The 14615-nt window shown below is 45.7% G+C and overlaps 1 protein-coding gene across 2 annotated transcripts in view; it reads left to right on the top strand.

Moving 5' to 3' along the window:
* The first annotated feature begins 1253 nt into the window (after positions 1-1253).
* The window catches only part of DNAAF11 (dynein axonemal assembly factor 11), a 72747-nt gene continuing 59385 nt past the window's right edge, over positions 1254-14615 (top strand). For both annotated transcript variants that reach the window (XM_040262115.1, XM_040262116.1), the window contains exons 1-2: positions 1254-1383; positions 12746-12913. In XM_040262115.1, coding sequence (XP_040118049.1) covers positions 1374-1383; positions 12746-12913 — 178 coding nt within the window. In that variant the 5' untranslated portion in view covers positions 1254-1373. The remainder of the gene's footprint in view (positions 1384-12745; positions 12914-14615) is intronic.

A 14615-nucleotide genomic window follows, 5' to 3' on the forward strand; every position in this document is an offset into this window, starting at 1 on the left:
AAGTGCTGGTAAGCATGGAAGATTGGTTTACTTGTTATAAAGCTGCAATGAGGAAATTCTTCAGAAGGAAAATTAATGCAATGGAGCTCTAACCGAAGTATTTGTTACACATCATAAAAATACTGAATTATATAATAAGAACCCAATAACTTTCTAGGTCAATGTCCTTGGAATTTAGCCAGCACAAAAGAAGTAGGAGGCCTGTTTTGCTGTTACTGGAATTTTTTAAAACCCTCTTTAAAATTTATTTCTACTTAAATATAGAATATATTGCAGCAGTTTTCTCAGGAAGTCCCGCTCATCTTGATACATTTCCAAGAGCCAAAGAAACAAGTCTATTTTGAATAATGGTTTGCATAAGCAGACACACACCAAGGCTTTTTAAACTACCACGTTCAGTTGGAATGAAATGAACTTGACTTCACTTGGAGCTGTCACACTGTGATTTATTTCCCAGTTTCCCTTCCCATCAGTGGACTGTAACAATCAGAGCACACTGTACACCTGTCCTGCGTGACCCATGGGTCCTCTGATTCTAAGAAACACAGTGTCTTGTGATGCTGGGTGGAGAAAGGGCACAGCATAACCACCCCAGCCTGGCCCATAACAAATTATAAAGAAATATTCCTGGTTTCCCTGTCTTATCACCCACACCTCTTCTCTATTCCACCAGAATGTCAAACAGTCTAAGACCTTCCTCTTATAAGAAGGATTTCTTACCCTAGATTTTGGTAAAAACGTCTCAAGATGAAGAAGTTATTTCAGAGAATGGGGCACCTTTCCTGGGTAGCCTGCTTGATCCCCTAAATACTGAGTCGCCTGTTTGTTTATTTTTAAAGTCTTTCATTCACTTAAATTATTTCATTAAAGCTTCACAATGATCCTTGGAGGTTATTATCAGTACTCATCTAACAGGTGGAAATTAAGGTTAAGGGAAACCTTTGGGAAACGGAAGTGTGGGGCGATTCCAGTGTGGAAGGCCTTAAATCAAACACAAAGAGAAAAGAGCAAAGGACAGGCTAAGGGGACTCAGGAGGCAGCTCCCCTCAGGAAACAGAGCGTCCTGTGGTTCTGTGTTTAGTTTGGCCAACTGATCTGGGGTCAGGGAAGCAGTCTGCCAGGATGGAGGGTAGGGCCATGGAGGAAGACTAGATCTGGATTATGGGGCACCCCAGTCTTCTCTGGGGTAGACCCTCCTCCCAGCCCCTCCAGAGTCGGGAAACGCGGCCCCTCCTGGCCCTGCGCGGCCTCCGTAGAGTCCCCGTTGCCATGGCTCCCAGGTGCGGACGCGCGGAGGAGAGACTGCGAGTTGGCCGGGGAGTCTTGGCGGGTCCTGGTGGAGCTTCCCGGGCCGGAAACTCTAGAGGGGCGACATGGGACGGAGTAAGCGTCCCCTCCCATCTTCCGCCCTCGATCGTCCCCATTCTAGGCATCGTCCCGGGCCTCTCGGGACCCTCGACGCCCCTTCTGCCCGCGGACCCCAGCCCCTCCAGCCCTTGGCCCTCGGCAGACCCGGCTGGGGCAGGCCCTGCGCCGACTGGCTGGGCTGCTTGGCCCCGGCGAGACCCAGGTTCCCGATCTGTAAAGTAGGGCAGGCGTGGGGCTGGGGGAGAAAGGTATGGCACTTCATGGAAGGGCTCGTGGAAAGTCTAAGCGTCTTGGCGTCAGACACGCCCGGTTCGAGCCCGCGCGTCCCCTTGCTTGCAGACTGGGCTAGTCACTGTCTCTGAGACACACTGGAAACAAAGTGTAGCCTCATGGTTGAGGGACCCGACCGCAGAGCCTTACCTTGTCCACCTTCCTGCCACCAGCTGTGAAGCTTCCTCACCTCCAAAATGAAGGCAGTAATAGTATCTGTTTACAGTCAGTGTTGTAAATATGATTATGAATATACCAAGAGACTGTGAAGTGGCAGAATTAGCAGTTACTTATATATTTTAGATTGTACCAATTATTTCAGGTTGAACTATTCCAATACTGACACTATCTTTGACCTTTCCAAATTACACTTTTATACAGTTACCCTGAATTTATCACTTACTGTAGGAGTGTCATAGTGAATACTTCTAAATCAAGAGACTGTGGTAGATGGTGGGGTATTTTCCCTGCAAGAGCTGACAGTCTGGTGGTGGAAAGGGGATGGTGATTTTAAATGTTTACACTGTCCCAAATCTTGAGAGTGTTATTTCCTCTCCCTTCCCTTATCCCGTCCCATGGTTTTCTTTTTTGCTTATCAATATTTGTTACTTTTCCGTGGATTATCCTTTGCCCTCTGCCTATGAATCCTGTCCACTCTCATTTGTTAAATCATTAACATATCAGACTCATCCTGTGGCTCAGACGGTAAAAAAAATCTGCCTGCCATGTGGGAGACCTGGGTTTGATCCCTGGATCAGGAAGATCCCCTGGAGTAAGGAAATGGCAACCCACTCCAGTATTCTTGCCAGGAGAATTCCGTGGACACCGGAGCCTGGTGGGCTACAGTTCATGGGGTCACAAAGAGTCGGACGTGACTGAGCAACTAACAGTGACACACCTGGTGTCAGATATTGAGGGTGCAGTGGTGAACAAAAGAGGTGGGCCAGCCCTCTTGGAGCTTCTCCCTTCGAGGAAGAAAGCCAACACTTATTTTAAAATATCAGTGACGATGGAATAAAAAACTAAGATACAAGATCCTTGGCTTTTACTGCTCTTTCCACGGTTCTGAACTCTCTACATCAGAAGAAAGACTTGAGCTTCCGAGAAAAGATGGTAATAAGGGCTTACGATTGTCGTGTTCTTGCTGCCTTCTAGGCAGTGTTCTGAGTGGTATCCCTGTGTTAACCCCTTGAGTTCTCACAAAAATCTTGTGAGACAGACACAACCTCCATTTTGCAGTTGAGGAATCTGAAAAACAGAGAGGTTAAGCAACCCGCCGATTGTCACACAGTCAGCAATGTATCTGGGATGTGAACCTGAACAGAGCTGGCTTTCTTTAACCTGTGGCTACTCTGTCTCCTGAGAGTAAGGAAGGTCTGGTGAGGAAAAGAGAGGCCATGGTGTGAGCTCTCATGTTGAAAGTCAAAGAAACTACTTTTAGTGTTGATGTCTGCCCAGAGAGATCAAGGTCAAGCCTGGGAGCAGTGGGTGGGGGAAAATGAAAGAATTAGTGCCTCTCTGCACTTTTAATCCAGTACAGATTATGACTTAGAGAAAAAAGAACTCCTTTCTTAAAATTAACATTGAATTCATTTTGTATTGATATTACTGTGACTATCAAATTAGGGTGGCTAGTCTCTAAGATGTGATCTGTGTGTGCATTTGCCGGGGGAAGTTAAGTACCCTCAAAGCCGTAGGATGTTATTACTGGAAGGAAGCTCAGAGGTCTCTAGTTCACACCACCTTTAAAACTATATAGACGGACTCTGTTACGCAGAAGTTTTAAGCATCTGGTCTCAAACTTTATACTTGTTATGTGATAAGTTAGCATTCAATTTGAGGTCCAGCTCAGTGGCCTTTCATAGTGTCTGCATTTTCTTAAAGGCACGTAGAGGAAAAATCAGTTTTACGTTAATTCCTCTCAGTTCACCTTAAATAGGAAACTCCAACTAGAATCATCCTTCTAATGCATTGCCTGTTATATTGTAGACTTCATCAGCTGCTTATAACAAATCCTTTAAATCATGTTTCCTACTTTTAAGTCCTAATTCATTTGGTGGACAGTATTGTTTACCATTAATTTCAAGCTCTATTTCTTTTTCACCACACCTAGCAGCATGTAGGCAGAGAAGGCAATGGCACCCCACTCCAGTACTCTTGCCTGGAAAATCCCATGGATGGAGGAACCTGGTGGGCTACAGTCCATGGCGTCACGAAGAGTCGGACAGGACTGAGTGATTTCACTTTCACTTTTCCCTTTCATGCATTGGAGAGGAAATGGCAATCCACTCGAGTGTTCTTGCCTGGAGAATCCCAGGGAAGGGGGAGCCTGGTGGGCTTCTGTCTATGGGGTCGCACAGAGTTGGACACTACTGAAGCGACTTAGCAGCAGCAGCAACAACATGTAGGCTCTTAGTTTCCCAGGCATTGAACCCAAGCAGCCTGCATTGGAAGCTCAGAGTCTTAAGCACTGGACTACTGGGGAAGACCCAATTTCAAGCTGAGATACGTTGTTGATATCATATGGCTAGTTCATCACACACCTTTGAATAACTGAGAAATGCTTTTTATAAACATTTTAGCTACACCAGAAAAAGCTTTTTGATGAAAGATGGGCTTCCAAGAAAAGCATCCTTTAAAGAAATTGCATAGATTTACATAAGTCAATTCAGTTCAGTCGCTCAGTTGTGTCCAGCTCTTTGCGACCCCATGGACTGTGCAGCATGCAAGGCCTCCCTTGTTTGTCACCAACTCCCAGAGTTTACTTAAACTCATGTCCGCTGATTCGGTGATGCCATCCAACCATCTTATCCTCTGTCGTCCCCTTCTCCTCTCACCTTCAGTCTTTCCCAGCATCAGGATCTTTTCAAATGAGTCAGTTCTTTGCATCAGGTGGCCAAAGTATTGGAGTTTCAGCTTCAGCATCAGTCCTTCCAATGAATATTCAGGACTGATTTTCTGCAGGATGGACTGGTCGGATCTCCTTGCAGTCCAAGGGACTCTCAAGAGTCTTCTCCAACACCACAGTTCAAAAGCATCAATTCTTTGGCTTTACATACTGAGCACATAAACAAAGTTTCAGAAATAAGAAAAAACAATTATGGATAAACAGAGAATTTTTAGTTTGTTTTATTTTTTATGGAGTGAGTGAAAAGCCCTTAGTCATGTCCAACTCTTTGTGACCCCATGGACTATACAGTCCGTGGAATTCTCCAGTCCAGAATTCTGGAATGGGTAGCCTTTCCCTTCTCCAGGAGATCTTACCAACCCAGGGATCAAACCCAGGTCTCCCACATTGCAGGTAGATTCTTTACCAGCTAAGCCACAAGGGAAGCCCAAGAATACTGGAGTGGGTAGCCTATCCTTTCTCCAGCAGATCTTCCTGACCCAGGAATCAAACTGGGATCTCCTGCATTGCAGGTGGATTTGTTACCAATTGAGCTATTACGGAAGCCCTTATTTTGTATGGAAGACCTAATTTAATTTTCAGACTGAACTGTGTACTAAAGACTGTGCTGATTTGCTTAACTTTGTTTTTAACTTAATTTATTTGACAATATATTGCTTTACGGGTGGAACAGCTATTTCCTTTCTGTAATTATTCATTAATGTAACTGAAAGAGGAATGGTTTGGCACATGTTCTCTGCCTTAAGAAAATTAAAATAGTTTGACTATTATATTCATTTAAGTTTATATGAGTGGTCACAGTGAAAGTGCTCAGACAGCGCACCTGAACATTGAAGATTTAAACTTGTGCATAATTCGTCTTTATCCAGTTCTCCTTGGAGAGTGTTCCATAACCCTGCTGAATGCTTTACCTGCATAGGACACTTAATCCTCCCTGTAACAGTCTGAAATAAGTACCACAGAAGATCTCTTGAGACAGGCCATTGGAAAAACTTGGTTAAAGTGCTTAGTCATAAATATGAGGCATTTTAGGGCTGCTTTCTGCAACGCTGATAGAGTAAGTGATATTGGAGTTAACCTTCCTCTGTAAACAACTGTGAAATTGGGCAACATGAATAAGGTAGCTGTTTTCAGGAACAATCGTTGGGACATAATTGTGCTCCTTGCGAGAAGGGAAATGCAAAAGTTGTGCCCCACTGTTACCCCAGTTTTCTGTCTAGAGGCACTTTCCTGCTGTGGTAAAGGGAGATAGAATTCAAGCGAACTTCTTGAGCTGGGGAGGCAGAAACTTCTGAGCTGCTGAAGTTGCTATAATCTGGGGGGCTTTCAGCTGAGAATCAGCAATAAAATGAGGAACTCAGTCCTTTTACTATAAGGAACCAAATTCCGCCAACAACTCAAATAAGCAAGAAAACGGGTCCTCCCCTGGAACCTCCAGAAAGGAATGTAATCCCCCTGACACCCCGATATCACGTAGATGAGACCCATATCTGACTTCTGACCTGCAGAACTGTCAACAGCTAAGTTGGTGGTAATTTGTTACTGCAGCTGTAGGAAACCAGCACAGCTGCTTGGAGGTTCTCATGTGCTCATTCCAGCATCTCTGTCATCTTGAGATCTGTTTCTCAAAGAGGAAGCGGATATTTGGGACCTCTTTTCTTTCTTGCTATAGGCATTTAGTGCTATAAATCTCTTCCAAGTTATGTTTTAGCTGTACCCCATGGATTTTGATATACTGGTTATTTTTTTCACATTATATTCTGTTCAAAATACTTTTTTTCCTTTCGACTTCTCAATGACAAGTTAAAAAAAAAACACATTATTTTCCTATATTTTGTCTTGGTTTTTAGTTATCATAGGCTGGAGACTAAATCCTGTGCCTGTGACCCCAGCGTGTCTGGAACCTGAAGGCTCTGCTTCTCTAGTGATTCAGTCCCTGGCCTGGTTCTCAGCTCTCTCTGTCCTTCACTTTCAGGGAGAAAACCTCTTTATTTGCTACCAGTATAGTAGTGTGGTGTTCACAATTAGCTTTTAATGTTCGGTTGTCATTCTCAGCCTTACCTTGTCAATTGTGTTTCCAGTGGTAGCCACCCCAATACAGCCTTCCTTTAAGTTACAATTTCCCCTGTGTTTCTCTAATGCCTGATTGCATCACTCTTATCAGTGTGTTCCCTTCCACTAGTATCCATTTGCAGGAGACCGAATGTTTGTTTCCCACCGAAATTCGTAAAAGGGTCTATTCGAAACCTTGACCCTCAAGGTGACGTTATTAGGAGGTGACGCCTTTGGGAGGTGATTAGGTCACAAGCACAGAACCCTCGTGTTGGGCTGATGGTCCTTAGGAAAGAGGGCCCAGGGACTGGCTTGCACCTTCTGCCATGTGAGGTTGCTGTCAGTGGGGAACAGGCGCTGAGTGCTCTGTGTAAGGCAGCGGCTGCTCTTGTGTACCACCTGCGGTATCCGCTCTTCCAGGTTGGGTTCCCAGGAGTCAGACTTCTCAGTGGAGGCTAGTGTGCAGGAAGCGTATGAGGAAGTGTCATTGGACAAGAAAGCCAGGTCCGGCAGAGAGGGAAATCGGGCTGGGATGCATCTTAACAAGGCCTTAGCTAACCAGCCTGGAGCTTGTGGAAGGAGCTCTGAACTTGGACCTCTGGTTTTGCCCAAGCTGGGGTCAGAGGGCTGGGCCTTTAGAGCCCCACATCCATCAGGCTTTCCTGGGAAGAGGGGCATGATTTTGGTTGAGATGTCTCTGCAGCTGGGTGACTTCAAAGAAGGTGGGCAGCTGAGGGCTGCCCTCCCAGCAGCAGGAAGTCCTCTTCAGGCCGGAAGCGGGGAGCTGGGCCTCATGGCATCTGTCACGGCCTGTGGTGTGCTTTCCTTACTGGTACATCTGGCAAATGTCTACTCACGTTCCAGGATTCAGCCCCGGCTTCTCCTCCACAATGCCACGTTTGACTTTCTTCTGTTGCTCAGTAGCATGGGTCACTCCCTCCTTTGAACTCACGGTACTTTCTGGATCCTTCTGTCCTTGCCCCATCCACTCTGTCCGTGTTTGTAACTTTTGGTGCCCCTAACTGTGTGGTGGGATCCCTGTGACCACCAACACTCAGATAACCCTGAATCAGTGAGAAGAGGCAGAGCAAGTGACTGAGAAATTCTGTTTCTAAGAATTTCCATGGAAAATAAGAAAAGAAAAAAAGTTTAGATGCTACAAGATGAAATCTTTACCTATTTGTGACCCCTTCATTTGGGTTTCCCTGGTGGCTGAGTGATTAGGAATCCACCTGCTAATGCAGGAGATGGGTTCAGTCTCTAGGTCAGGAATATCCCCTGAAGAAGGAAATGGCAACCCACTCGAGTATGCTTGCCTGGGAAATCCCATGGACAGAGGAGCCTGTTGGACTACGTCCATGGATTTGCAAAGAGATGGACATGACTGAGAGACTAAACAACAGCAACAACCCCTTTCTATGTATTTATGTTAAATCTCTGTTTCATGTATGTGTCCGCTGATTTTTCAAGATGTTTAAAAATTCTGCAGAATCTGCCTTAGGCATACATTACTGATTTTACTCTACCCTGGCAAGAAAGGGTGAGTTGTTTACAAAACACGATACAAAGCCTGAAGGACAAACACTGCATTGTTGGCTTTGTGAGTTTCTAGAACCTTGTTCTAGAAAAGCCCTGTCATAGCAAACACAGTGTGACACCCTCTGATAGTACCGAACACCTCTCCTCGTGCCCTCTGCCCCGCCCCGACCCTGTAGGGTCTTTCCATGGATGCTCTCTCGAGGTGTCGAGAACCCAGTCATATTAAGGAATTGAAAAGAAGCCTCTGCATCAGTTTCCATTAAACTGTTTTCTTTTAGGGAGATGAGTATGAATCTGTGGTTATAACTGTCAGGATCCTTCATCGACCGCTCATTCAGATATTGGTTACAGCCCTCTATAGGTGAGATACTTCTCCGTGTCTATCTGAGTCCTGTATTTAACTGTTTGAATTTCCCCCCAAAAGGAAGTGAAAGCAATATGTTTTATATAGTAAGTGCCTTGGCATGTTCTCCTATACCATGTGATTATTGTTGTTCAGGCACTAAGTCGTATCCCACTCTGTGACCCCACGGACTGCAGCACACCAGGCTTCCTTGTCCTTCATTGTCTCCCAGAGATAGGCATTGTATTACCATCTGTCTTGAGATAGTCTTATGGGGACGCATTAATGCTTCCAAAGCCTTTTTAAGTGCCTCAAGTGATTTATCATAAACGCAAGTGTGTGTTATTTGGAGTAGGGCTTTCTAAAGGTACACAGTACTGCTTGGAGTTAAAGAATATTTAGTCTAAACTGTACATAAAACTGCAAAATGTTTTCTCCTTTAAAAGTCTGAAGCACTATAATCTCCATGCTCCAGGTAGATACTCTGACACATTGCTTCTCGGGGACCCTGGTTTTTGTACTGATGTTTGCCATTACAGGTGAGGTGGTATTGTGGAACAATTTCCTGAGCACTCTGAAACAGTATGCTGCACAGCGGTTTGCTTAATGTAGAGGAGTTCAGAAAAGGGCCGCTGGGAAACTCCAGACCTTCACAGTTCCATCTTCCTCTGTGATTCTCCATTTTCTTTTAATCTATACTGCTGCTAAGTCACTTAAGTCGTGTCCGACTCTGTGCGACCCCATAGATGGCAGCCCACCGGGCTCCCCCATCCCTGGGATTTTCCAGGCAAGAACACTGGAGAGGGTTGCCATTTCCTTCTCCAATGCATGAAAGTGAAAAGTGAAAGTGAAGTCGCTCAGTCGTGTACTAGTTGTGTATAATTGTTGCCTTTGGGCAAAACTACCCAGTATGCTGAATGAACCTTAGCCCCTCCTCTCCTGTGTGTGTGTGTGTGTGTATAAATTTGTTATTTATGCCAACTCCTCCACCCCTCCACACCGCTTTCAACTAGGAGTGATTTTTATCGTCTTAATTCTCATGATTAGGAGATACGGATCAACATAATTCCTTCCTAATATCTACATGCCTCTGAAAGGGAGGATTTGATAATTGCACACAAATGATCCCATTCACACACATAATAGCATAATAAAAAGGATCTCTTAGATTTTTAAGACACTGGCAGCAAGAGAACACAGGAAGGACATTTAACATCAGTGGGAACTCAGTCAGCAGTTGGAGGGACCAGCAAGTCTTCAGGGTTGGACAGATCAGAAAAGCCTGCACAACTGTAGAGCAGGAGAAACCTGTGACACCTTTCGTATCCCCAGGAGGCCCCACCTGGCTGTGCAGATGCTGGTGTAGCTGCCTCAGGCCAGAGGCCAGGCGAAGCCTCACCAGATGCAGTCAGAATGCCCTGCACACATTCACCTTAACCATATCCTTGGATGACAGCTCTTGCAGGGTTCGAGTTAGGCTGCGTCTTCAAGCTAGGTACCCAGCCAAGCCTTCAGCCAGGGCAACTGGGGAACTGGGGCAGGAATATAAGTGGAGGCACATGTATCAAGTTATACATCAAACTGCTAAATAAAATGCATCTTCTTTCGTTGACGAATATACCTTCATGACAACCCGGAAGGCCACATTCAGTATAAGTTTCCCAAGCTCGTTGGACTCTGTGCCAGCTCCCTTGCCCACACCTCCCTCCTCTTCCCATCCCTAGCTCTAGCCTGGTCCTTCCTGCTGAAGTATGAGGGCAGATTCTCCAGCCAACACTTCCAAGCCATCCATGTCCCCAGAAAGCAGCCATTCCTCGGACACCTCTGAGTGAAGGAGTGTGTGCCCGATGGTGCGGCCTGCAGAAGCAGCCAGTGTAGGACTTGGAGGGAGAGGATTTCCTTGCTCCTCCCGGGGGCAGTGGTCTGCAGGGGAGGGCACAGGTTCTGGAAGGGCTCGGCCTCCTGACCTATTGAGTCCAGGTCTAATGGCCTCAAGGCCTCAAAAGTCCCCTTCCTGCCCCATGGATTTGTGTCATTTAAGTCACATACACACCGTTAGGCATCGAGGGTTTGTCTGCATCATCACAGTGCGTCACTTCCATGTTTCATCAAGTTAGCTGACATAACATTGGTAGTGTCATCCCAACCCCTTAATCCATGTTGCATCCTTGTGAAGAGCATTCTGGGAGATCAACTGCAGAGACAGGTAATACGGTTGACTTTACACAGCAGCTTTGATGTGTCCTCAAAGCTGCCCCCATTTGTCCCCAGTTGATTCCAGCTGTTACAATCAACTTTGGAAGTGGGAAGTGAGGAGAGTAGTTTCAACTCCCTTCTCTTAAAAATTTGGTTTTCAGAACATGTATTGTCTTTCTTTTCCTTGACTAGAGTGGTCTTTTTAAGCCATTTTAATGACAGCAGTGGTGTCCAGAGATGGCAGAGAGCAGCCCGCAGTAGGGAACCCAGAGAGCAGGGCTGCCCCTTTGGCCTCCTGCCCGCCTCTCTGGCCTTTCCCCTCCCAGGACCTAGTTTGCAGCCAGCTCTGCTGTTGCATGCTGAGGTGCTCAGTCGTGTCTGACTCTTTGCAACCCCGTGGACTATAGCCCACCAGGCTCCTCTGTCCATGGGATTTCCTAGGCAAGAATACTGGAGTGGGTTGCCATTTCCTTCTCCAGGGGATCTTCCCAACCCAGGGATCAGATCTATGTCTCCTGCTTGGCAGACAAGCTCTTTACCACTGCACCACCTGGGAAACCCATCTCTGCTGTTAGTTGAGCCAAAAAGCCTAGAATAGCAGGCACATCTCCCAGGTACGGTATTTGAATCTCTCAGCCTCTGCATTGCCCTGGTCTTTCTTCCGAAGACCCGTCATTACATGCAGCCCCACCTCTCACCACCAGATGTAGCAGGGCGTTCAGCTAACTGCATGCAAATGATGGAGTTTGTACATGTTTTCACATTGTTTAAAAAAAGCAGACTTCACGTATAAGGATGTGACGCAGAAGAGGGGCAGCTGGAGAGCTCTGTCTCCACTAGAGAAGCTTGTGTGTTCAGGAAGCCTGAGACCTTTTAAGAGGCTCTTTTTTGCTCACACTTGGGGCAGTGGAGCATGGTGGTTCAGAGCACATGGTCACTTGGCTCTAGCACTTACTATAATAGCTGGACCCTGGGCAAGTTACTTAAACTCTCTGAGTCTCAAGTCGTCATCTAACAAATGTAGATAGCAATGGTCCCTACTCACATGTTCATACACGTGAAGCATTTAGGACAACTCTTGGCACCCTGTAAATGGCAAGAGGATAATCTTTATTATTTTGTGGGATGGATGTGATTATTTCTACATTCCACCTAAAATGTGAGGGTTCAAATGGATTCATAGTTTTTTTTAATAGCACTGGAAAGTACAAGTATTCTCCATTGTGATTGCCTCCTTGTTTTTATGATATATTGGGTTGGCCAGGAAGTTCGTTTGGGTTTTCCATGTTGCAGAAAAAGCTGAACAAACATTTTGGCCAACTCAAAGTTTTTACAAGCCAACTGTAAAGAGGACTCGAATCCTGTTCTTGGCTGCAACTGTGGACACAAGTGTTGTCTCCAGTCCCTTGGTACCGTGGCATCATCATATGTTCCTGGCCTATGGCATCAGGCAAGCACAGTGCTATGCATCACTCTTGTCAGAGGGGAGTGGAGCTCTGGCAAGCCCTCCCTCTGCGATCAGCTTCTTTCATTCCTCCTGGAAACAGTGGTGGTTACTTTATAAGATTGCCCTGTAAAATCTGTGGTTATTTCTCTTCTGTCTCTTCCACTCTAGTTAAATAAATACCAGGTGAATGAATGAATGAGTGAGTGAACCTTTCCTTACAGAATGGTTGTGGCTATTGAATGGAGATGCTTTCCTGTTTCTGCCCTCTGGCAGCCGTGCCATGCCTCTGTCTTGGATTACTTGGTGGGTCTCACCCAGTTTGATGTGATACCACCTCAGGATCCCAATCCTCATGGTCATTACCAATCAACTTGGTCTCCATCCACCCAGGGAAATGTAAGTAGATTCTGGCGTAAGACAAAATGTATCATCGCCTCTTTCTTCCAAGTTACACTAGTGTCATAAAAACTCCCAACAGGAGGCAGCACTTCTCTGATCTCTTTCCTTCAGAAAAATGACTTGGCCCTGGAGAATTCACATCTCACTGCAAGGAAAAACCAGTGCATTAACAGCTTAATATTAATGGGGATGGAGATGTAATATGTAACACATTTTCTTTCAGTCACAGAAGATCTCATTCGACGGAATGCCGAGCACAATGACTGTGTAATTTTTTCCCTGGAGGAACTCTCCTTGCATCAGCAAGAAATAGAAAAACTAGAGCATATTGACAAGTGGTGCCGGGATTTAAAAATCCTGTATCTTCAAAATAACCTCATTGCAAAAATTGGTAAGTCTTCAGGACTTTGTTCTTATGGTTTCTTTAACATTTTGAATGGCAGAATATTGGCAAATGTAGTGTTATTTCTTAGAGGAAGAAAGAGAATTGCATGGAAGAATAGATGCAACCATCTCTCAGTGGTTGTTGACGGAACTGGTTCTCCGAGCCTTTCTGTGCCCGGTCTGTCTCCTTTGCCCAGGGGATCTCCATTGAGGAGTCAGGAGGACCCGCTGATGGCTGGGAACACATTAATTGACCTGTTCCTTTAAAACCTGATTTTTAAAAAGTGTCAAAGAGAGGAATCCAGGCATTTGTCATGAACCTGAAAGGATTATGTGAGAACTGTGTATATCCTTGTCAGATTCCAGCCTGGGATAGCTAGGTCTACTGTATGTATCGAGAAAGTACGTGTGCCGGGCATCGTGCTCAGGATTGGGTATTGAGAGGGGTTCACAATGACAGCCCTGTTTTCTGCTCCAGTTTGGAATGAAATGAGAGGTGAAAATAAACAGGTAGATGAAGAACCCAAAATCAGCAATGTAACTAGTAAAAACTCTGGAGAGTATGGCTTACTCTTGCAGTGCCCCCAGAATTAAACATGCATCACCCAGCTGCATGAAGAACTCGACAACCGCAGGCTTCCCTACAGTGATTTGTGGCAGGAGGGGGTGGAGACCCCAGACCCAGGAGAGAGTGGGATGGGCACGCCCAGTTCCTTCTCCCATCCGGCGAGTCGGCCCTCCCCATCCAATCGCCACCCCGACCCCTGGGAAGAATGAGTTAAGGGAGCAGAGAGAAGAGAAGCCCGTGGAGTCACACTAATGGGGGGGTCCTGCCACATGGAAGCAGGAGGAGCACCCCGCCCCCAACCCTCAGAAAAGCCACAGAGGAGCTTAGTGGTATAAGCACATAGATCCAGGTTCAAACCCTGCCTCTGCCACTAAGAAAACTGTGCTATTGGGCAAGGCAGTTAACTGTTGATCTGTGTCTTAGTCTTGAATCTGTAAAAGGGGCCAACAGCATCTGACACACAGACGTGTGGTATCAGAGCTGAACGGAACAATGTGCCTAGCTCTGTGCCCTGCCCCCCACCCCCCCTCACAAGAAAGAAGTGCCTGGCCCCCAGTGGTAGCATCGCTGTGGTTAGAAGCTCTGGTGATGTAGTTAGTCGCCTAAAGCTTACTGGATAACCAAAAATGGGCTCTAGGGAAACAAAAAGTCTAGAATTTGCATACTTTTTGAAGGTTTATTAAAATTCATTATATTCCTTCAGATACTTATTTTCAGCATCTTGTACTTTACCAGAAATTAAAACTCTGGCACATTGTCCCATTAAAAAGGCTGTTACAGAAAACCAGCCGCTTTTATCACGAGGGCATTAAGAGAGTTGTCCTAATTGTGCCTCTCTAAGAGTTCCCAAAATCTTCATCTCCACAGCTGGTCCGTCACAATTACTAATTAGCAACATAGTATTTCAGTCCTTTTCAGAGCTGTGAGAAAGCTTGAATTTTTGCTTCCAAAGTATTCTGAAATTAAACACGCTTTTAAATCCTAATAATGGGATTTTTCAGCACAACTCCACCCACAGGCGTTTAGGTGCTTATTTAGCAAGTAAAACTGTTTCTGGAGGATTCAGATGTGCTCTTGGGCCCTAGAGGGAGCAGTTTGCAAAACACTTGCCTTTGCTGAAGCTCTGTTCTTCCTGGGGAGC

This window comes from Oryx dammah, unplaced genomic scaffold, assembly GCF_014754425.2.
Source record: "Oryx dammah isolate SB20612 unplaced genomic scaffold, SCBI_Odam_1.1 HiC_scaffold_19, whole genome shotgun sequence".
NCBI classification, from domain to species: domain Eukaryota; kingdom Metazoa; phylum Chordata; class Mammalia; order Artiodactyla; family Bovidae; genus Oryx; species Oryx dammah.